Genomic DNA, 23,918 nt, shown 5'->3' on the forward strand with positions numbered 1-23,918 from the left:
TTACTAGACTTAAGCCTTAAGACCTCCATAAACTTTATTTATTACCGCTACCAAATATTTCATTACGGATAACAAAAGAATATCAATTTAAAACTGAATCAATCATCGAATTTTGATGCAAACGAAAATAGCAACAAGCACATTGTGATTAGATTTCAATTCCAATACAGCTGTTCATAAAATAAACTATTGGAATAATAAAATGCGTTGTCTACAAAAAAGTCTCGTAAACTTGGTTCGAAATAGATGTGCTCGGAGCATGCCGTAGACAAATTATAGTGCAGTATTTTATAGAAAGTTTATGTTCGAGAATTCTATCGACATGTCTCGAGGGAAATGCTTGCCAATACATCGACTTAGTTTTCCATTAACATAAATAATTACGAAACTAGATACGTATTAACAGTTGCTATTATTATGCATGCTCTCATTTTAAGGAAAAACACTGAGCGTTGAAAATAGTAACACATAGTTAATTGCATCGCGTTTATATGAAATCTTTCCTCCGTTTACCAGCGATGTATTACGTAAATAGGTAACCACTACGCCATTCAAATGGCTTGACAATTTGACATAGTAATCAAAACTAACAAATTGACTTTAATCAAGAATCAAAACTTCCGTGATTTCGTACTGAAACGTTACCAAGAGCATGCAACTGCGACTTTGAAACTTCCCGATTATATTCAGAAACGAACAAATTCGGAATAGGTGTCCTTGCCCTACTTCAACCAATGTTATACCACTTGAAATACTATTTTTTCTAGTATTTTATTTTTTTGAGGGGGGACTATCATCCAATGACTTCTCCCGCCTTGAGCGAGGCGAGAGGGAGTGTCAGACTCTTACTGACTAAATACCAGCCCATTCCTACTCCTGCTTTTCGAGCCGGAGCCCCGGTAAACCCGCTAGGTAGTCATGACGTAGGATCATTTTCTCTAGTCTGAAGGATAAATGAAACAAATATATATGAAAAATGACAACTTTATTTGCTAAAATAATAACTAAAAACTATATTATACAAAAATAACTGACAAACAACCCGTTATATGGAAGTCGAGCTATTATAATTTCACATTGAATAATTTATTGTCATGTCCAAAATTATTATCTAATTGCATAATGGGATTATTATTGGAGATCGGTAGTTATGGAACAAAATGAGATGCTATGTCACAATTATTAATTGAAGAATCGAGGTTGGTCAGATAAAGACTGCTTAGATTAAGTTAACGCGAAATCTGCACGTTACAGCGCGAGGCTAATGAGCAGTAACATTAACATTATCGGTAACACCGGGTTTCTTTGACCCTAGGAGGTAACTTTTACCCAAATTCTTTAACCAATAGGCATCCAGAACAAAGCATATTTCATTGGTCTAGAGGGTTGGGTCAAAGTTACTCCCAAGAGTCAAAGAAACCCGATCTTACGGTAAACATTTTTCATGATGTTAGTCTAAAACAGTCAGGTATTACAAACAGGATACACATCATTATAATTATCTAAATACCAAATATATCATAGTTTTTCATGAATAACATATCTACAAAAATATCATTTCGCGTACTTTTATATTTTCCCAAAAATATTGTAGAAAATGTTTGCATACAAAATAAATATCTGGGAATTTAAATACAACAGTTATACATACAAAAAATATACATTTTCATTATATCAAGATCTGTGTCTGACTTATAATCCGCACACTTTAATTATGGCCAGCATAATGTAATAGTGCTGTGGTCTGATGTACTGGGTGAAACATGGTCTCGTTAACATTACATTTATAAGTATACACTGTAACATGATTATAGAAATCGAATTTTATCACATTTTGCAGTCTTTGAGTACATATTAAACAACAGGAATAAAATGTCGTTACACTAAAATGATTTGGCACAATAACGTAGAGACTAGTTACAACTTAATGCTACTTATCTTAGGATAAGCACAAAAGCAAGTCTCGGAGTATCCGCCTAGATCACAGACACAACAAATATAGAAAAGCCTAAAATATACTCAGCCAACCTTATTGATGAGTTCATCGCATATGGCTGTCAGCTCCTCGTTCGCCTTCGTCTTTTGCGCAAGGGACTCTTCTAGTGACGTGATGTGGAGCTCTTTCCTCTTTATCATGGCATTAAGCTTCAATACCTCCGCCTCGTGCGCCCTGTTCATCTTCTCTAACTCCTGGTTCGCGTGGTTGAGCTTCGACGTCGCGTGCTGTTTCAAAAGCTCATAATTGTTTTGCATTTTTGTTAGGTTTTCTTCAAATGCTTTTATAGATTTTATATATGTATCTTCGTTTGCCTTACAGTTAAGAATGACTTGTTTACTCTTTTCATATTTACTGTGAAGGTCGCTAAATGAAACCTCCATACTGGCTAAGTGAGCCGTCTGTTCATCTCTCTCATTTATTAGTTTTATTCTCTCTTCCGCGTGCCTCTTCTTGTCCTGTGCCGTTTCCGAGATCAAACTAGCTATCGTCCTCTCATATTCCTCGACTACAGCCGCCATGCCTTTATTGATCTTCGTCTTCTCAGCAAGCCGAGCATTCAAGTCATTGATCTTTTTCAGTCTATCCTGACTTTCTTCTTCTAAGCTCTTCAAATGAGATTCTAATGAAGATAATCTATCTTTAAGTTCTTTACTTTCAGACCTCAGACTGTAAACGTTTATTTCTTTCTCAGCAAGAAGCTCTCGTAACTGTGTGAGAGCTAGATCGGCTTCATTTTGTTCCCTGGTCGGTTGTGTGACACTGGTATCGTGCATTAGGGAAGTGTTGCCGCTCAAAGACAGTAGTCTGTCAATAACAGCCATGGCAGGAGACGTGAATGTAATAGAACGCCTGTTCGATCTGTTAGGGGTCAATGACTTGTTTCTAGGTGTTACTGTGTTCACAGCAGGGGGAACAGCCATCATCGGCTTAGACACAGTGACGTTAAGATCATCATTGAATTCCTCACTTATGTCCATGTCTTGGGTAATGTTCAAGTTGGAAGGTCCAGGAATAGGAGACCTGTCTTCCTTCGCCGGCATTGCTGCCTTTGTAGGAGTACTTTGTCTTTTCTGAATTTTATTCAAAGAAGCTACCAAACCATCTGATGTGATAGATGACATTCTCTTTGCGAAAAGTGGATCAAACTTGAGGAACAAACTCTCTTTACCACTGTCAACAACTGTGTTACTCTTATTCTGATTCAAGAGAAACTCGAAAGCCTCTGCATCTATAAACAATTCACCATTATCAGCATTCTCATCATTTGCTTGAGGTGGTAATTCATTAAACTGCATCATGTCAATATTTTCACCATCAAAGTCCAACATTTTATCATCAGTATGCAAATCGCCAGCTTCGGCTTCTAGAAAAGGTCCCTCGACAGTGTCATCGTCATCAGTATTTACTTCTCTGACGGTGCCATTTTTGTCGTCTGTAGCTTTAGATGAAGCAGTTACATTACTCAAGTTTGCTGAAGAATCCTTTTCCATTAACTCGATGTCTATTTTGTCATTAGGTAATTCGGTAATTACATTGTCTTCTTTTTTTACTATTTCATTATCCGGTAATATCATGGAAGACTCAGGAGTGTTCCTAATTTTGCATTTAGTAGCAAAAGGATTTTCTTCATTATCATAGAAACTCGGAGTTGGAGATTGACGCATTTTAGACTTTGTTGCAAACGGATTAAAGTTCATATCATCAATCTCTGGTATGTTGAAGACATTCCTTGAAGGCAAGCTTTCGCTTGATGATGTGCCCGCAGAGAAATAAGTAGACTGCTCTGAAGATGAAGTAGTTTTTAAGTCATCAGTCTGCACAGGGGATGGTGTAGCGGCGACCACATTAACTTCTTGTTCTTGTTTAACTACTTCTTTAGTGACATCCAAAGTATTTTCATGCACTGTTGTAATTTCTTCAGTTGTTTTGTTTTCTTCAATCACGACATTGCTAGGTTCCAAAGCTACATTAGGTGGTGATTCTAATTTTAAGTCACCATCACCTGAAGTTTCGATTTTCTCAGCTGTTTTATCATTAACAGCACCACTAAAAGTAGAATTAAACTTTCTCTTAGGAGCAGCAGGTCTTGTTCTCTCCGGTTGTGATTTTCTCCTGTTATTGATTTCTTTTTTCGGCATAATTTTGTCTGCGCTTTTGATACTTGGTGGTTCAACAGTTTTGACTGGAGTTTCAAGGGAAGGTGACATTCTTATTTTGGTTTTAGTAGCGAACGGATCATCGATTTCGTCAAAATTGAAGTTGTAGCCCTTAGAGGCGATTGGTGGAGAGGCTGGTGGAGTGAACACGATCCTGTTGGTTGTCGCTATCTGCTCATTAACATTCGAAACCTCAACATTTCCTTCTGCTTTAACTTCTTCAGGAATATTTTCAGCAATGACTGATACAAAAGGACTATTATTTTCAGATAGTATAATTTCTTCATCTTCAGTTTTGGTTTCAATGTTTTCACTGGTAGGTCCCTCAACTTGCTCAACAGGCTGAACTTCATCGTCAAGCTTAAGAGGTTCTGCAGTAATTACATCAGGACTGGTATGGTCAACACTTGCAGGTGTATCTTCAACAACACTGGTTTCAACAGAGACTTTATTAGCTTCATCAGCATTTACAACCATCTCCTGTCCAACGACATCATCAGGTTTTATTACTTCAGAAACCTGAGATTGTGTTAAGAGTTCCGGTACATCTTTAATAGTAGGCTCCAAGATAATCTCTTCCTTAACTACACTTTCATTAGTTTCTGGCAAAGCAGTAGGTTGTTCTAGTATCACTGGTTCAGGTATAGTTTCCATTACAATGTTTTCCACATTAGGCACTTGATTGATGATATCAGGAAGTGGTTTTAATTCAACCACACTTTCATTAATATTCATGGACATATTCCCTTGCTTTTCTTCAGTGGTAAATTCAACTGTTGCATTAAGAGGCTCTGTGACTGCATCTAACTTTATTTCTACATCACTGATTACTTGGTCAACTATTTTCTGAGCTTCTGTACTAACTGTATCATTAGTTACTGGTAGTAAATCAACAGGATCAACTTTGTGTGCATCGGTAACTTGTTGACTTTCAACATTTATTGCTTCAACAACTTCTGAAACTTCTTGCTGTACTAAAGGTTCAAATAAAGCAGCTTCTTGTTTGTGTGCATCAGAAACTTGTTCACTTGCAACATTTATTGCTTCAACAACTTTTGGAACTTCTTCCTGTACTAAAGGTTCAGACAATGCAGCTTCTTGTGTGTGTGCATCAGCTTTGTGCTCATCAGAAACTTGTTCACTTGCAACATTAATTGCTTCAACCACTTTTGGAACTTCTTCCTGTACTAAAGGTTCAAATAAAGCAGCCTCTTGTTTGATATTATCAACTTCATCAGAGGTCAAAGTTATGTCTGATTCTTTACCATCAATGTTCTCATTTCCTTCTAATTGTGTTGCTACTTCTGGAAGCACATTTTGTGGTGTATCTAGTTGCTCAGTTTGCATTTTGATGTCATCAACAAGATCTAAAGGTAAACTGTTAGGTGCTTCATTAGCAATATCTGGAATAGATTCCTTATCAAGATCATCTTCATCAGGTAAGGGTACTTCTGCAGCTAACTCAGTCATTGATACCTCTTTAACAGGTAAAGAGATTTCTTCAACATCAGGAGTATGTAATGACTTATTAACTTCATCGAGTATTTGAGGACTAGAATCTATTGTGAAAGTAATATTAGAAGCACTGATCTCATTGTCTTGTGTGCTTATAGTATTTGTTTTGTTAAGCTCAGAAACTTGGTTTGAATTCTGTTCCACATCCACTTTTGGCTTATTAAATTCTTCAGTAGTCATTATATTTCCATTCAATGTTTCATTTAAACAATCTTGTTTTTCAATTGATGTCTCGGCTGTAACATTTTCTAATACTTTAGTCAAATTAGGATCATTGGCACAATCTGTAGGTTTAATTATGTCTACAGTTTCATCTAGTTTTGGCTCAATATCAAATGTTTTAGTGAAATTAAGATCCTGGCCGTCTTCTGTTTGATTTAATAAAGCCATAGTATCATTTATATTAGGAATGTTTTCTCCAGAAGCAGATATATTGTGCAAAGTGTCGTCCAATAATTTTGTGTCATTCATTTCAATGGATTCTTCAAGTTTGGGCTCATTTGGAACATCGGTTGTAGTAAAATTATTGGTTGTAGTAAAATTATTGGTTGTAGTTAAATTATTGGTTGTAGTTAAATTATCGGTTGTAGTTAAATAATCAGTTGTAGTTAAATTATCAGTTGTAGTTAAATTATCAGTTGTAGTGTTTGTACACCGTGAAACTTGTTCTGGTACTTCTGGTTTTATAATCAAACTTTCTGGTAGTAGATCCTCTGGGGTTATTGACAGAGTGGCATCTAAAATATCTTGTGTAGTATTCAGAACTATTTGCTTAAGCCTTGAACTTGTATTTTCACTTATATTCTCAATATCTTCACTTAAATCTTGCGTTTTATTCATTGGAGTCTTATCGTTATCTTCTAGTACAGATTCATTCTTTGTAAATGTAGTTTCGCAGTCCACAAACTCTCCGTCGGACTCAACAGCTACAGGTCCATCACTCTTATTAGCCAAATCTTGTATGTCTGTCATAGTTCTATCTCTAATCGAATCATTGTACGATATATCCATATATTCAACTGTAGAATCTAAATCCTGTGTTTTCTGTGGAGTTGCTGCTTCTTGGCTAGAAGTAGGCTTCTGTGTTGCAGGTTGACCAAGTGGAGGGAATAATTTGTGTATAGGAATGCGCTCCTGGCTGAATATTATAGTTGTCTCATCTTTCCACTGCAGCTCTTTCTCCAGGTCCTCATTAAATACAATAGATTCTTTAGTTGGACTATTCCTTTTAGTAGGACTCGCTTCTTTCTTCCGATGTGCTGAAATTGGTGTGGAGACCAACATGGCCTTTGCTTTCACTTCTTCGGATGCCGCTGTTGCTTCCAGCGGACTCAGAATGTCTGGTTTCACGACATCATCACTCTCTGCAGGTGGTATAGGACTTTGTGATGATCTGAACATGTTAAGTACACTCTTAAGTCCCCGCATTATAGGAGACCCACCGTCACTCTTGGGGATTTCCTTAGTTGGTGTTGTTGCTTCAGGAGTTTGTACTGCAGATGACGATGAACTCAGATGATCATCAATGTCACTGGGTCCGCTTACAGTGACAGTTACATTACCATTATCCTGAGTTATGGTTGTGTCTAAAGGCCGGAGCACTGATGTGTTCCTATTACTGTCTACAAACTGCTCTGTAGGTATTGTTTGGAGTGGTAAAGTTTTGTTACATTTTATAACACTGTCATTCTTAGTCAAATTAGAATTAAGTGATCTTGTTAAATTACTATTCTCATTGATTGTTACATTTAGAGTGTCATCCCCTGATTCTAAGCTTCTATTGTCAAGGCAGTTGGCAGTGTAGCTCTTTGACATAGGCGAGGAAGCTGGAGTGACAGAGTACCTGAGTTTCATGTTCAGCTCCGACACGTCCAGCTCTTCGTAGCCCTTCTCCGTGAACGGCAGCACATTGTTGTGGTGTAAACTGTTCTCCTTGTTATCAAAGTCACTGTCTATGTCCATCGGCTCCACTTGGTGGGCCATCTCGCAAGTACACTATCAAACACTTGATTGTCACCACTCACACACACTGAGTTTCAGTCACTATAGATGCCACCCGCACTCGTATTTTCCGTCCTCCACGCGACAATCTGGAGAGAGACACAAAGAAAAAATTAGTCCAATGTTTACAGTTAACCGATTTCAGATAGTTTCACTGAGATTTCTAATACGGCGTAGTACAAGTGGCGACGCGCGTATGTATGTCATTTAAAAACAAAAATGTCGGTGATGTGAACACGCAACTCACTCTCAAAATCTATTTTTATCCTTTTTGTGTGGCACGAAACGCGACGTTCATTTTATGTAACGCGCGCACCCGAGGGAATCTTGCCAAAATGCGATGCAGAGCTGTTGAACCTAAACACAAATACACCGCCCGCTCCGAGACCGTTTGAAATCCGGTAACTTTTTTATAATTTGAAATGTCAGTTGACATAAGGTTGTGTGTACACTGCCCAGTAGTGATGCTGGTAGGGTAAACGTAATAAACGTTAATCGTTACTATTATTGATATAACGTTATTTCAGTTATTTCTTATTGAAAAGGTTTCAGTTACTGTTGTTTGTCCCTATAACTGTTTTTAATGTTATTATTGAAATTCTAATGAAAAAAATCATAACTTTACACAATCGTAGAATATTCAGGTTTAGGTACTATTTTATACCATGTTTATATATCGCAGTTCGGTTTCGTAAACAAAAATAATGACAGGAGGAACTATATTATAAAAAAAGATGTTTAAATACAACATACATAATCCTGTGATTCCTCTAGTATTGCGAGTGTCCATGGGCCGCGTTGTTCGCTTACCATCAGGTATTCCACTGTTCCATAAGAAAAAACGATTATGATCCATGTTTACAGCAAGGTTGCCTGCCCATGACCTTTCTATACGATCCCAACTAAATTAATTTCCTTCTGTCTGGTCTCACTTTCTCATTTGTAATTTATAATCAGATTAACAATTGTCAATGTAATTTAGATGTGAAAGAAAAGACTAATTCATGTAACAATAAATATTTTCATGCATGTTAATCGTTAAATTCAGCTTTTAGGTGATAGCAATAAACTTTGTGAAATACGTTAAGAAAATATACAAGGAAGAATAATACTATACTCAAAATCAAACTTAAAATTTATGTGTTCATCTGTGGTTTTAATTTTAACTAATCTCATGCTGCTACAAATAGATACCAAGTATTAAATAAATAGATTTATTTGCGCAGTTGGCATAATCTACGCGATCGCAAGTAGTTACTTCTTTGTTGCATTCACTTTATTGGCAAAGAGTAACATTGAATTACTTTTTATTGATGTATTATTAGATCTTTAAACGATAATAATATGGTTATTTATTTAAGGATCATTCCTTAAAAAAAATAACCATATCGTTTAACAACGTTTTATGAAATAACTGCTATTTTACACAGTTGAAACTTCCGGGAGTGTGTAAACGCCTCTAGTGTACGGAAGCTTGCATTAACAAAGCAAGTTACGTATAATTTCAGATTTGAGATTTTTCTTTATTTATAATTATATTAATTATATTTATATTTAATTATATAAAAAAGTAAGAAAATAATTGGAACTTAGAAAAATTTAATGTAACTAAAAACTTTCCAAGATGTGTTTGTTACTACCTCCGAAAAATATTCTGTCAAATATCAGGTGATTTCGGTTTTTGTTTTATTTATACGAAAACAAATACAGTTTTTACGTATTCCGTTACGAATAGTTAGATTGAGTGTTATTTTAAGTATATTTAAGTTAAAATGAATTTGGTAAGTACATTTTATACATTGCAGTCGTCATTTCAATACAATAAAATAACATACAAAGTCAAGGTTAATTCCTAACCTCAGCGCAGATTTATTGTAACTTTAATAACAAATTTCATTTCGGTTACATCATTCACGTGAAGTACATCCAATATCAAGTGTTAGTACAATGACTTGAAGTTTAATGCATAGTTTTTATCAATGTACCTAATCAAAAATATTTCGTCAAGGTTCACCGAAGTTGCAAAGACGCGAAAACCAGTTGCGGTACTGCCGCGGTATCGTCATCTACAATTTGTATCAAAGTGTAGTACTTAGTACATGTGCGAGTGTGTTCTGCGACACACGTATATTTCGTGATCAGTCAGTATATCATTATAAATAGCAGAATAAGTACTTTGGCTAACTAGTTCTTATAATGCAGTTCTATATTTAAAAATAAAGGAGACGAGCTGTTGGCCTTCGCGCTAATAGAGTATGTGATTTTTTTTTATTTTGTAGTGGAAGTTTTCTTTTTTTTTGAATAACCGGTTTGTGAGTGACATGGGTCAGCGAAAGGAGTAATGAAAGTTTATGGTCATACTCTAAATACTTTTTGTATTACACTTTATTTTGTATGTAGTTTAAAAAATGTTATATACCTCAATTACCATGAACTATTCATGAATATTAATATAATTTATTTTACAGTAATAATTATGCATAAAACATTTTATTATTATTTGAATTCTAGATTAGAGAATTTAATCAAATAAGTTAACTAGCAAAAAAACTGCCTCCGAACACTGCTATGTAATTAATCAATGACTAATAGCTTTATTAAAACAACATTGTTTGACAAATAAATAATACGAAACAATAACTTGAATGCTTGAAAAACGCAATTAATTTGTTACTGTCTAAGATAATTATTCATAGCCATTGTTACTGAACAATTATCTTATTATTCTTTTATTTGATTAAGTACAGTTACTTAATCATTCTAGTAATTGAATAATACCTTTTTGCAACTAAGTGCAGCAACTTGGCACTAATTCACACAATTATTTGGCTGAATGCCACTGTTTGAAATGCAGAGAATAATATTTTTCATACTTTTCAACTCTTTATATTTTTCTTATTTCTATTTCAGAATAAAATATGGAAATAGCGCATGATGTCAATGTGAAGTTACTGTTTTTCGCACAATCTAAAGAGTTGGCGGGTACCAAGGAGTCTACAATACGTCTTCCCAACAAGATTAGCTACAGTAGACTACTGAATATTATAGTGGACAGTTATAACTTACAAGCTATTAAAAACAATATTCTATTGGCGAAGAACGAAGAAGTTTGTGACGAAGATATTGATATTGAAATCAGGGAACGAGACAGCATTGCGGTCATACCTCCGATCAGTGGCGGTTAATAAAATAAGTTTCTAGAAACTTCAGGATATTTCCATCTCCCAAGTGCTTGATAGACTGATACAAATTAGCACAATTGTGCAATATTTTTATATTAAATTAGAACTGTTAGTGCATAAAAATGGATCATTTAAAATTAACTCCGGATAAACTGTCCGTGGATGAAATCACAGACCTGGTTACGGATGACAGATGCGGAGCAGTGTCTGTGTTTATTGGAACTACTAGGGATAACTTTGAAGGGAAAAAGGTGAGTGGATTCATATTAATTTATAAGTTATTTCACATTTTTAAGTAAATTTCTTCCTACATTATATGTATAGCTTGTTGTTTATGTACCTATCTTGTGTGTTAATTTGTCATCACATTTATAAAGTTTTAACCATGTAATATTCTGCACAACACAGAAAATCCTGCTGTGGGGCAATGGTTATTAGTAAAACAAACAAAAACATTACAAACTCCAAAAACTTTGGTCTTACTGTTGCTAAGCATAAGCATTAATAGGTATTTTTGTTTATGCCTTGGAAATCAGGGTGATAAAGTATCAGATTGAATCAGAATCCCAAAATAAAATAAATAGGTAAATGGATTGAGTGAATAAAATAATCTTTAGGAAATTTTTGTGATTAAGTACTATAAATAAGTAATAACTGATAAAAAGTGACGAGTCATTGTTTGTAATATACCATGACGTCATAACTCCATAGTCCACACTTGATTCTTCTATAACAAGAACTTTTCTAGACTCTAAACTACAGAAGAATGATAAAATATAGTGAGCTCATCCCGCTCCTTCACGATCCCCGATTCCCCAACAACCATTAACTTTCTATCCCCTACAAGGCCGGCAACGCACTGGTAACGCCTCTTGTGAAACACCAGGGTGGCCGTGGGCGGCGGTGATTGCTTAACATCAGATGATCCGTCTGCTCGTTCAGGGGCTCATTCCACAAAAAAAGATTCTCCAGAATACTAGTTCTCGACAATTTTGTTTTAGAAATTGTCTGAAGCAATGAGTCTGAAAACATGCTAGATGGATGCAGCTAATTACAAAGTTGCTCCTACTCGTTATAGAACTTTATACCTTACTACTAGCTTTCCGCCCGCGGCTTCGCCCACGTGTAATTCGGTTATATATAGCGTTTTTTAATGATCTCGACAGGGCTTTTTCTTCCACAGTTCTGAAAGTTGTCATACAAAGTCTTTTTTTTTAAGGATGGGAAATCATCAAATGACCTCTCCCGCTCTGGGTGGAACGGAAGGGAGTGTCAGACTTTTACTGACTAAAACCCACCTCGTTAGAACTTTCCCGCAGCCCCGGCTCAGTTTATCTAAAAATAGTTTCCCGCCCTTGGGGGTTGACATTTCAAAAATCCCTTCTTAGTGCTCACTTATGTTACTAAAGGAACCTCTGTTCAAAATCTCAGACTCCTATACCGAGCGGTTTCGGCTGTGCGTTAATAAATCAGTCACCCAATCGCATCCCCTGAATCACGATTGGAGGGTAGTTTGAAAAAACTTATAATGTCAAACATATTTACTTGCCTATGTACGTGTTCATGCCAAGTTTCAAGTTTATAAACCCAAGGAATAAGATTTTTAATAGAAACGTTTTTACCCCTTTCCCCCCTTGGGGTTGAATTTCCAAAAATCCTTTCTTAGTGCTCCCCTACATATCCCAAGGAACCTACATTCCAAATTTCAGCTGTCTACGACCAGTAGTTTCGACTGTGCGTTGTCTGTCAGTCAGTCACTCAGTAACGGAAGAGTTTTATATATATAGATTGAAAACCGAATGTACTCTGTGCCAGTCTCTCCATTCCTCCATCTCTGTCAGACCCTCACAGAGACATTAAAACGTGGCTAATTAATAAAACAGGTCAAAACAAAAAAGTGAAAAGCAATGTATTAAGTATGTACCTACATGTAAGGAACCGGTTTGGTAGTATTTGGAACTAAATTAACATGGTGACGCCATATTTGTTCAACTGATAAAGACCTTACAGGTGACATTAATATTATTAAGTATGTAAAAAAGAATTAAGAACGAAGTCGCTTAACATCACGCCAGTTAAACACTGAAAAGTTTAGGTTACTATATTCATATCCTAAAAATATATTAACCTCTCGTATATAAGACAACAATAGAAAACGCATTGTGTCTCGCGTAGATCTGCGTTCCGGCGACGGGTTAATGGTTAAAAAAACTAGAAAACAAATTTCCCTATCATATTTAACGTCCTCCTCAGGAGAAATGGACATATCCCTAAATTCCTTTTTAAAAGGTTGGCAACGCACCTGTGATTCCTCTGGTGGTGCGGGTGTCCAAGGGCGGCGCTGATCGCTTACCATCAGGTGACCCGACTGCTCGTTTGCCCCACATTTCATTAAAAAACTAATATCCATTGAGCTGAAACTCTTAAGCTCAAAACTTAGATTTTGTTACCAACATAGTTTGTTGCAGGTCAACCTTATAAAAACTTTATCAGCAGTAAAGTTATTCCTAGGTCTTACTAGCTACCTAATTGTAGGTAATGTCATTTGATATTTATTACTGTGTAGTATCTATGTATAACGTGGCTCACGACATATATGTTTGCAAATAATTGTTAGGTAGCTATATACACACATAGTATGTCTCTATGATAATAGCCTTGTACAAGTTGTACATTATTGTACTACTTACCCTATAATTTTCCTAGCTAGCTAAGTAGCTACTGTGCTATGCTATGTTATTTTTACTTGCCATTTCAATACATGTAGTTAGGGAAGAATATATTTATTTAATGTACAGTTAGTCGACGCAGTCATTGAGTCACCTATTTTAGTATATTTTAATGTTACATTTTATATATAACTTGACCAATAAAATACATTAAAATAATAGTTGATCTCCAATGATTCTCTAGCCAAATTCATACAAAAATATCTTGTAAACTCATTAATCCATCATGATCATGAGAATCGAACCAGTTGCATTTTACAGCCACCGCACCAACTCTCAAGTCAAATACAGCAGGACCTCTTTAATCCGAACTCTGAAAATTTAGCCCCCGTTCGGATTGGTGGAGCGTTCGGATTATAGGGATATAGATGATAAGGGTATTTTTTGCGAATAAACTACATAATAGGTACATACATAATACAATATTTGTATTAATCTATAAACGTTACATATTTTAATCAACATTTTTGAAGAAATCCAGTATTTTGACGTTCGGAAAGTAACTGGCGGGCGAGAGCGAGACAGCGCGGACTCGGGTCGGGGGTTCGGATTACAGAGGTGTTCGGACTAGAGGGGGTTCGGATTAAAGAGGTCCTGCTGTATACAGATTCTGATGAAAACTACCAAAAAAGAGACCAATTTCCGAAATACATGTCTGTTTGTTGCAGGTACTAAGGCTAGAGTACGAAGCGTACGAGCCCATGGCGTTGAAGGCTATGAAGTCCATCTGCGATGAAGCGAGGGACAAGTGGCCCGCCCTTCATAACATAGCTATATACCACAGGTTTGTTCACTTTTTTAATAAAATTCTGATTATTATCATTAGAACTTATTTACAATGTTTATTAGTTTTTGTGAGTTTCCGATATTTCGGCACTGTACAGTTCATCCGTGATCATGGCGCTCGCAACAGTAACGAAATATCGGAACCTCACAAAAACTAATAAACATGGTTAATAACCCGTTTTAAGTTCTAATGATATTACTAGTGACCATGTCAGTTTAAAAACTTATACCATTCTAATTATCCCTCCCCTCCCTCATATTTTTGAAAACTCTTTAGTTTCAATATTACTTTACCGTTACCTATAGTAGGTATAAAATTGATTGATTTTTAACCTTATACAGTTGTAATAAAGTTGAAAATACATTAAGTATTTGAAATTTTGACTCAGCAACAATTTTTGTGATAATCATTGTCGAGAGTCAGACTACCAACCCTGATTCAATATTTAATGAATTAATGAGGAAATTCACTTATTAACCAGTTTACACTCGTGTAGGAACTTTCCATTATAATATAATTTTATATTATTTACTTCGAAAAAGTATAAAACAATTCCCAAGGTCATTAAAACACCTGTTTAATTACAACGAAAATGTAATTAAGTGTCAATAACTAAATATTGATTTGAATGATAATGCTGTTGACATTATAGTCTTATTAAACGGTAGTGTCGTGTTTCAAGTTCTCCTATTAACATCACAATTGCTTAATAAATACGCACATATGTGTATGGTGATAGAGTTCAAATTTGCGGAGAAAATTCGTGTTTGCTTTGTAACGCACGTGCATGTTGAAAATTGATGGAAAATTGTAATAAATAAGACGCAGAATGTCATCAAAACAGAATGAGACAAAGCTCTGCTATTGTCTGTCTCTTTCCATTGTATTTATACACGACGTTATATAGAAATAAATACTTCATGGTAAATTACTTTAAGCAAGGTGAAAGTTTGAATTTTTGCGTTCAGTAGATGGCGCTGGTGACGTTTAAAGTCCTGTTAGTCTATCATTAAAGTTTCAGTAGTATTGGTATTGCTTTATATACAAGCTGTATTAATATATTTGAGTGATGTATTATGGTACTGATAGTATTAATACAACATAAAATTGGTATTTTTTTGAAGAGAGATGTAAAGCATCAAAGGCATATTAAGGTTACAAAATAAAAATTTTACTTACATTTGTATATGCATCGTTATCTACCCCAATAATGACGTAGCATTTATCAATATTTATGTATGTCTGGTGGGATAAGGATGATAATAAAAATTACCAAAATAATATAACTAAGTATATAGCTCTTCCGTTACTGACTGGCTGACGGACAGTTAACGGATAATGCACAGCCAAAATTACTACAATGAAATGATGAATTCATTTTTGGAAATAGGCTACAAAATGGCACTTTTATACGTCAAAATTAAAAAATATATATGTGAAGCCTACTGAATTTAGGAAGGATTAATTTAGCAATAGAATGAATATAGGAAGAGTCATCCAAGGAAAATTCAAGGAATGTCCTAAAGGAAGATCATAGTGCAAACATAAAGTTATTTGCTACATGGTCGTGTTAATGTTCTTTGCTGACAATTTATTACCCGACTGCGCCAGAAGGAGGGTTATGTTTTTCGAGAGTATGTATGTATGTATGTATAATTGTTTGGCACGCTCTGCAGCCTAAACGGCTTGATGGATTTTGACTTGAGAGGTGTCATTAGATTTGTATTTACTGTGAGAGTGACACTGGATATATCAAAATGTTTAAAAAAACAAAATGGCGGATTTTTGGCGCCAAATTCGAATATTGCTCACTCTTTAGCCTAAATGACTCGATGAATTTTGGCTTGAGAGGTGTCGTTTGATTCGTATTTACTGTGAGAGTGACACTAAATATATCAAAATATAATAAATAATAAAACTAAAAGAAAATAAAATAAAAAAAGGTAATTTAAAAAACTAAAAAACCCGACTGCGTTTCTTAAAACCCTTAAACAAGAATACAAGAAAAATTTAAGCAGTCGGGACCCATTCTAGAAAGCCATAGTTCTTAATATTTAGAATGGGTCCCGACTGCTTAAATTATTCTTGTATTCTTGTTTAAGGGTTTTAAGAAACGCAGTCGGGTTTTTTAGTTTTTTAAATTACCTTTTTTTTCATTGTTTGGAAGAAAGAAGACATCAAGGCCTTAAATTTTGCCTAAAATTACATAAATGGCGCTTTTAAAAGAAAGTAACATAACTAAGCATGATATAAAATTAATGACAAATGAAAGAATATTCTACTGTTTCCATGCCACCATGTCTTACTTTATACTTATCTACACTGCTGATAAAAAGTTAAATGCAATACTGACACAAATAAAAAACGCTTATTTGTTCTAGATTTCGTATGATAACAAACTGCGTTTGCAAAGGTTTAATTAATGCATATAAATGCAAGTTGGATGAATTTATTCCGAGTAAAAATAACAAATTAAACAAACGTATGATAGTTCTATTTATGTAGTATTGTAGATAATATGATTGAGTTTAACGGACCCCCTTCCCAATCTTCCCATTCCCCGATTCCCCAACAACCCTTAAAAGATTAAATTCTCAACCCCTAAAAGGCCGGCAATGCACTTGTAACGCCTCCGGTATTTCAAGTGCTCATTGGCGGCAGCGATTGCTTACCATCAGGTGATACGTCTGTTCGCATACGCGCTTATACTATTAGGGGTGGTTAGGAATTTAAGGGTTATTGGGCCTCCGGTAACCTCATTCACACAACGCAAGTTGTTTCACGTCGGTTTTCTGTGAGGCAATTCATTTGCCAGGGTCAGAGAAACAACATTGTTGCTTCTATACAAAAATACTGACTTCCGTTAAACATTATATGAATACTACACGTTTATCCTTCAACTTTAAACTCTATGCCGTTGCAATACAGTTTATATTTATAGATTATGATAGGTTGATAGATAAATTAGTTGTATGCATGTATCCAAGTGATGTGTGACCTCGATTGTGTTTTTGTGGCTGTTTGAAGTTATATTTTATGTAATTATTTGTTGGTATTCCATTTATGATAGCTACTCATTTCTTTGAATTGAAAATCTTTGGTTTTTTTAAGCCTGAATAAAAAATAATCAGGCTCATGGTTATTCGGTTCACGGTCTATTAGGATTCTCAATTCTAATAAGGAGTATGAAATTGCTGCCAATAATGTTGCTCTCTCATTCCCGAAACCAACAAAATCTACTAATATTAGCCACCTTTTAAAACACCCACCTCTTACCATTGTCCTCCCAAAATTTCCAAGCTTTTTTAACGAATAAATCACCTTTTATTTCACAACTAGCGAACCCTGCGAACTTTGTTTCACCTTTTAAAACCCTTCTCTTAACCATAATAAACCCAACAAAAAAAGGAATCAGTAAAATCGGTTTAACTGTTCTCAAGATTTGAGCTTAACAACACATTCAGCGATTAATTTTTATACTATTGATACAGTATTTTCAAGTTCTCCAACTAACCATTACCTTATCTTCCCCAGACTAGGCATGGTACCTTGCAGAGAAGCGTCCGTAGTGATAGCAGTGAGCAGCCCCCACCGGAGAGACTCTCTGGACGCGGTCTCCCACTGCATCGAGACTCTGAAGGCCAGTGTACCCATCTGGAAGAAGGAGGTCTATGATGGTGACGAACCAGTTTGGAAGGAGAATGTCGAATGTGCGTGGTCCACCAAACGTAGAGCCTGCAACGGTCAGACCGTCGGCTAGAGGCTTGCTTCACAGTTTTATAAGATTGTAATTCTATGAGTTTTTTGGTAAAGTCAGCTGGTAATCTTGTGATGATGTCGTCTGATTTGTTTTGTTGTGGTTTCAAGTGTTATCTTAAAATTTGGAGGCATCTATTTAGCGTTTTCGTGACTGAGTTGTTTCTGATTTACGGGAGAGGCAGTTATTGCAAATCATGACTGAAATACAGAAAAATCAACCTAGTATATGTTGATGATTGATATGAGCAAAGGGCGAGTCTTGCATGAAAAAGTCTGTTGGCAATATTACCATTTTTTTTATTATTATTTACAATTTTCTATTATAAGGGCAATTTTCAAAGCCGCATCTCCATATTTGATATTATATGCCAGTGCCACAACAAAATACAAAAGACCGACATACGCTCTTTAAAAATCATCTGTTATAGATTATTTTTAAAACTGTGAAGCTTGCCGTAAAGCTTGTATACTTGCTTATTGTTCGTAGCTAGTGCTTCGCCCTCAACATTGCCCGTTGTTGATCTGTTATTCATTAGAAATTGTTTTTAACTAGTTAATTGGTTTAGGGGTTGTTATTTAATTAAGAAGTTTGCAGCTTTGAAATTAAAGATTAGATATCAAAGATCAATTAATCAATTTATAAAAAAATCTAAAGACGAGGAGATGAGAATTTTAGGAGTTAATCCATTCCAAAATTTGAGAAAAAGAGAGTTTCAAGTGTTCAGTTTTGCAACTACTTTTGTTGTAGGACTAAACAAGTATAAAAATTATTGAAAATTTAATGAAAATTATGGCATAGCCTTATTTCCTATTCGTTCTAAAATTAGCGTGATTTTATTTTATAAAAGACATAGTTCATGTTAATATTAGTTAGTACTAGTAGGTACCACTATCAATCCTGCGCCAAGCGTTTAGAAAAAGGCGAGGTGTTGCTATTTTGCACTTTTTTATTAGATACAATTAAGTATTTAAGTATAGCCTTTTCAATATAGTTAATGGTTTATTAGCACAATTGTGTAATTTCTATTTTACGTAAGCACTGCAATGCATTAATCAAGGCGCCTCAAGAGTCTAGTGCCAATAAGAGCGTTTAGTTTTCACTATTATTGGTGGCGCTAGTGACGCATTAGGTCTTGTCAGGTAGAAACGTTTTCAAGTGAAACAACTAAATGTTCCTAGGGCGTTAATTCCTAAAATATAACTACACCCCATTTTTGAAAAGTGTATTCGTACTTCAAATTATATTTGATATGAACTAATGACTAAAAGTACATTTAATAGCTTAGATACTGCATTATATACCCATATTCTAATCAGTTATCTGTTCTTATCAGTTGCTCAATTTGCTTGTCCGACAGTAGGTCAAGTCGAAGTTATAAATACATATAAGTATATTTGTAACTTTGACTTGTAATATAAGTATATTTATAACATAATTGATACTTAGTTATTAATTGAATTTCGTTTTAACTGTACAGTCGGACTGTACAAAATCGTAAGGTGTGTGTAGCGTACATACGATGTGCAATAATGTTATATGCCTTTTAGCTCATAGTAGTTTTTTTCATTGTCACGTAAAACTGACTATCACAGTTTTTTTTTCGTTTTGTTTAGTGTGAGTACAGTAGTACGTGAAACCATTTTTTTTTTCTTTTTAATTTGTGTTTTATATTATCGATGAAATGAATTTGGAAGATTTCGTGAAGATAGTGGAGAGTGGAGAAAATATAAATTATACTTTAGTTGAACATATAGGATGAGTAAATATTTATTCACATATACATATTTTTAAATTTTATATTATTCTTTATACAAATTGCTACATGCAATTCTTTTGTACTTCATTTTAAATACTTTATTTACAGCCATGTCGGGCGATTCTCAGTTCTATTACACTGACAATAAGATCTATAATAAATGCTAGCATGTGCAGGAAATATTGCTAATGTATTTTGCTTTATTTATCGTCTTTATGTCAATGGAATAGTACTCAAAATTCATTAAATATTTATGTATTCTTTTAATAAAGTATCTGTGTTTTATGGCATGAAATGCATGAACTGTTATATTGTTATCTTTTTTCGTTTTCTTTATATTATAAAGTGTTTTTTTTTTATAAGTTTTAGGTCCTTTGAAATTGTTTATTTGATTGATATTTAGCGACTTGTCTGTATATGAAACACAATAGAAAACACATTGTGTCTCGCGTAGATCTGCGTTCAGTCACAACGGGCATTGGATTTCAAAGAAATCATTCAACATATATTGTGAAAATATAAATGCATAGGTGTATTTAATTGTTTTTGTAATAACTACTAAATTGACTAAAAATCACGGTTTACTCACGTAAATTAATGGAGAAAAGCTCTACTAGTTTCGAGTCACAGTTAATCATGAGCAGCGTGCGCAGACGCGGCGTCGTCGCGCAGCCTATGTCTGTGACTCGAAACTAGTAGGTAGAGTTTTCTCGATAAATTTACATGAGTAATCCGAGATTTTTATTTAATTATTTATTAAACTCAGATCCACACGAGACACAATGTGTTTTCTATTGTCTTTTATACAAGAAGTTAAAATTTCGTTTGGTGCCTGTATGTTATACAGCTATTTACATTATTTAAAAACAAATTGTTTTACATAAATTTAAAATGTTTTCAAATAGTTTCTATTTGTTTTTAAGGCTCGTTTGTTGTTGCAATAGTTTAGTTATTAAGAGAACAATGCAATAATCAAATAATAAAGTTTAAGATTTGTTCTACACTGTTTTATTTGATAACCGCCTCTGATAAATAAGGTCATGGGTTCGATTCCAATAGTGCGCAGTTATCTATCAATAGTCCTACATGAAGTTGTACGTTTACCAAGGTACTGTTACAATGTTGTAAAATCCAATATTTATAAGCTCTCCAGTAGCTTTTTATCTATACACAAATGTCAGTAATAAAAAAAATACCTTACATATGAATAAGAAAGGCCTGAAGTAAACTAGAACGAGCACCTAGCTTCACTGATAGACAGACTGACGCACAATTCAATTTGACGTTACAAAAGTGCCTATTTTAGGATTAATTCATATAAATGATTCAATGGTAATTATGTATCTCTCAATGATCTGTATCTGTATCTAAATAGCGCCAGAGCGATCACATGAATATGCCCCGATTTGGAGATTGACCTAAAAGTATTAGTTAAAATTACTTAAAGTCAGTAGAGGACGCCCTTTATGGACGAATTTCGACCAAATAGACGATCTATTTGTTTGTTTGAAATGACGTTCGTCTAAAAGAAGTATATAGATAATTTTACAGTAATTTATTGAACTCTAAAACCTGCGTCATAAATAATTGGTGACGCATTCAGCATTATCTTTACTAGACTATTAATACTATTGAATAGAAAAAGAAAGTACATTACGAGCAATTTCAGCTGTAGATAAACAATTGCCACACACAACACACTTGTTTAATTACTTACTTATTTGCATTGTATCAATAATAAATTTGTATGGCAATTTTACCAAAAGGACCTTATGCGTATGATATAGGAATCAAATTAGATAAGCAAGCTATAAGACCAGTCAAATTATTTTGTCTTCACTTAAAAATGATAAATTACGTTGCTATACGTTGCGCGGCAGCCTGTTGCCCAGCCACCGCACCAATTTATTTTGACTTCACATAAAAATTATAAATTTAAGATGCATTAAACATATTTTAGTGAATAATATTAGTAAGTGTGATGTGAGGTACTTACTAATATATAACTAATTTCACATCTGAAATCGTCTTTATATTTCTTTTTAACGTTCTCTCTAAATGAAAACAAATTATGGACCTATGAAACTTCTATTTTGCAGCCAATATCCTAAAAAAAATATTATTTTTCAACAGGCACAATAGACTCAACACCGATCCCAACGCCAGCGCCCAACCCGGCCCCACCAGTGGACAAAAGTCTAGTTCAAATCAACGTGTCGTGCGAGGAGTTACAGCAGCGCATCCAGAACTTTATAGAACGGAAGAGGGAACAAGTGAATATCAGCAATATTCACGACTTTATACCGAATAACGAGGCTGATAATGAAGAGACAGAGACCTGCGCTAGAGTGCGCACGCAGTTCGTCAGGAGAGGGGATTCTAAGGGACATTTAAAAGGTAATTTACTTTTATTTTGAAAATGTTTGTGAATACATTGGTTATTTAAGTTTATTAATGGTATTTCATGGAAGACCGTTTTTGCTTTACATTAAACGAACACGAAACGAGAGCACGTTCGGCGCTCTGATTGGCCGGCCGATTCGGTCTCCCTTCGATTACTTTAAACGTCAAGCAAACTAGTTCTAAAAGTTTATATTAATAAAAAAAAACTCAGAATCTAAACACCAACGTCATCTTGTATTCATCATCCATCACAGCAGGACCATTGTACATAATTATGCTGTAGAAAAAAAAATCTGAAAAATCTGACTGGTACCTGGTAATTACAATCAGTTTACCACCTATAGTAATTGCAACGAACGATTTAATTAACGCAAATCGGAAGCAAGTTTTATAGTTTTCCTGCAATCAACCGTCCTTACAAAATAAAATTCCTCATTCTAAATCACTCTCTATTCCCCAGTACACAAGGTCCACAATGAATGGGGTCCTCAAACGGTGGCTGCAGCAGACTTGTACCCTGAACAGCAGAACCAGTCCAGTGGCCTACCTTCGTCCATTGCTGAGCGAGTGGTGGCCATCGAGAACTACCTGAACATAGGACCCGTCTCCAAAGACATCTACAGGCGATTGAAGGATATGGAGGATAAGATCGCTTATTTGCAGTCTGTGTCGCCGGAGTATGCTCAGTTTTGGGTAAGTGTTGGCCAAATATTTACTTACTACGTGTACAGACTTTGTCCCATGAAAAGCAGTAGCGCAATAGTGTTACACATCTTTACATACGAACAAAATATTATTTACATACGAACTTTATGTCCATTGGAAGGTATATTGATGAATGCAAGCCATATTTTTAAATTAATTAATTTATTTAAGAATTATTGTTTAGTCTGTCCAAAAAGCGTTTTGCTAAATAATTTTTTTGCCGAAACCGATCATCACAGATTTCAGTACAAACAACCCTGTATTCGGTATTTTTAGTTCTAGCAACAGTATCTGAGCAATAGACAGTTTGACAATAATCTCGCCCTTATTACAAAGATAATATAACATATCATAACTAAACGTTTCCTTTCTACTCTCTTACAGAAGGCTGCAAGGGACAGAGACGTGAAGCAGGAAGGGGCGATGGACTACGCATTCTCTGCTGATGACATCGCCAGGAAGATAGAACAGCTCGAGAAGGGCATGATGTAATTCTGTCCGAACTCCGTCAATTTACTCAGAAGACACATATAGCCTGCCTTTATCCTGAATTAAATTTTTAGGGTCGGCAAACACCAAACAAGTTATGTGTCCTTCTATTCATCCCATCACAAACGTCTTTTATTTCTAGTTGCATTCTGTCTGTTCTAGTATTGAACAGGCCAATATTCCGATCCCCTATAAGGATAAGGGAAACCTCACATAAGGATGTAATTACAATTAAAACCCTGTGTTAATTTTGTATTTATAAGGTTTAATTTTAAGGAACAAACAGATTTTATATGATTTAAGAAATAAAAAATTATGTTACATTACGCTGTGTTTTATTTACTACACAAGATCCTAGGCATGGGCACCAGCTGTAGACTATAGGGAATGCATACGAAGGTTCCTGCCAGAAAAAAAAGTATATCGAGACTAAAAA

At 34.9% G+C, this 23,918-nt stretch overlaps 2 protein-coding genes across 3 annotated transcripts; one reads left to right on the forward strand and one right to left on the reverse strand.

Annotated features, from left to right (window-relative positions):
* Window positions 1-968: 968 nt before the first annotated feature.
* On the reverse strand, window positions 969-8,129 carry LOC118275337 (uncharacterized). The gene is made up of 2 exons (XM_035593245.2): window positions 7,919-8,129; window positions 969-7,760 (listed from the first exon to the last, which is right to left on the reverse strand). Exon 2 carries the CDS (start codon window positions 7,651-7,653, stop codon window positions 2,020-2,022), a length of 5,634 nt encoding a protein of 1,877 aa, XP_035449138.2. The 5' UTR covers window positions 7,654-7,760; window positions 7,919-8,129; the 3' UTR covers window positions 969-2,019.
* A 1,243-nt stretch (window positions 8,130-9,372) lies between these two features.
* Window positions 9,373-23,808, forward strand: LOC118275504 (molybdopterin synthase catalytic subunit). 2 transcript variants are annotated; one of them, XM_050695678.1, is made up of 7 exons: window positions 9,373-9,452; window positions 10,582-11,104; window positions 14,251-14,366; window positions 17,904-18,079; window positions 22,019-22,282; window positions 22,749-22,981; window positions 23,378-23,808. In XM_050695678.1, exons 2-7 carry the CDS (start codon window positions 10,976-10,978, stop codon window positions 23,483-23,485), a joined length of 1,026 nt encoding a protein of 341 aa, XP_050551635.1. In that variant the 5' UTR covers window positions 9,373-9,452; window positions 10,582-10,975; the 3' UTR covers window positions 23,486-23,808. The 2 variants fall into 2 exon arrangements, with proteins under 2 accessions (XP_050551635.1, XP_035449385.2); XM_035593492.2 differs by lacking the exon at window positions 9,373-9,452 and adding an exon at window positions 9,649-9,924.
* Window positions 23,809-23,918: the final 110 nt, after the last annotated feature.

This window comes from Spodoptera frugiperda, chromosome 8 (assembly GCF_023101765.2).
Source record: "Spodoptera frugiperda isolate SF20-4 chromosome 8, AGI-APGP_CSIRO_Sfru_2.0, whole genome shotgun sequence".
Classification (NCBI taxonomy): Eukaryota; Metazoa; Arthropoda; class Insecta; order Lepidoptera; family Noctuidae; genus Spodoptera; species Spodoptera frugiperda.

Bases quoted from the DNA above. Each gene is read 5' to 3' on its own strand.
- LOC118275504 (XM_050695678.1), top strand. From the start codon at position 10,976: ATGGATCATTTAAAATTAACTCCGGATAAACTGTCCGTGGATGAAATC. The intron at 11,105-14,250 runs GTGAGTGGATTC...TGTTTGTTGCAG, and splicing joins ATAACTTTGAAGGGAAAAAG to GTACTAAGGCTAGAGTACGA. The intron at 22,982-23,377 runs GTAAGTGTTGGC...ACTCTCTTACAG, and splicing joins CGGAGTATGCTCAGTTTTGG to AAGGCTGCAAGGGACAGAGA.
- LOC118275337 (XM_035593245.2), bottom strand. From the start codon at position 7,653: ATGGCCCACCAAGTGGAGCCGATGGACATAGACAGTGACTTTGATAAC.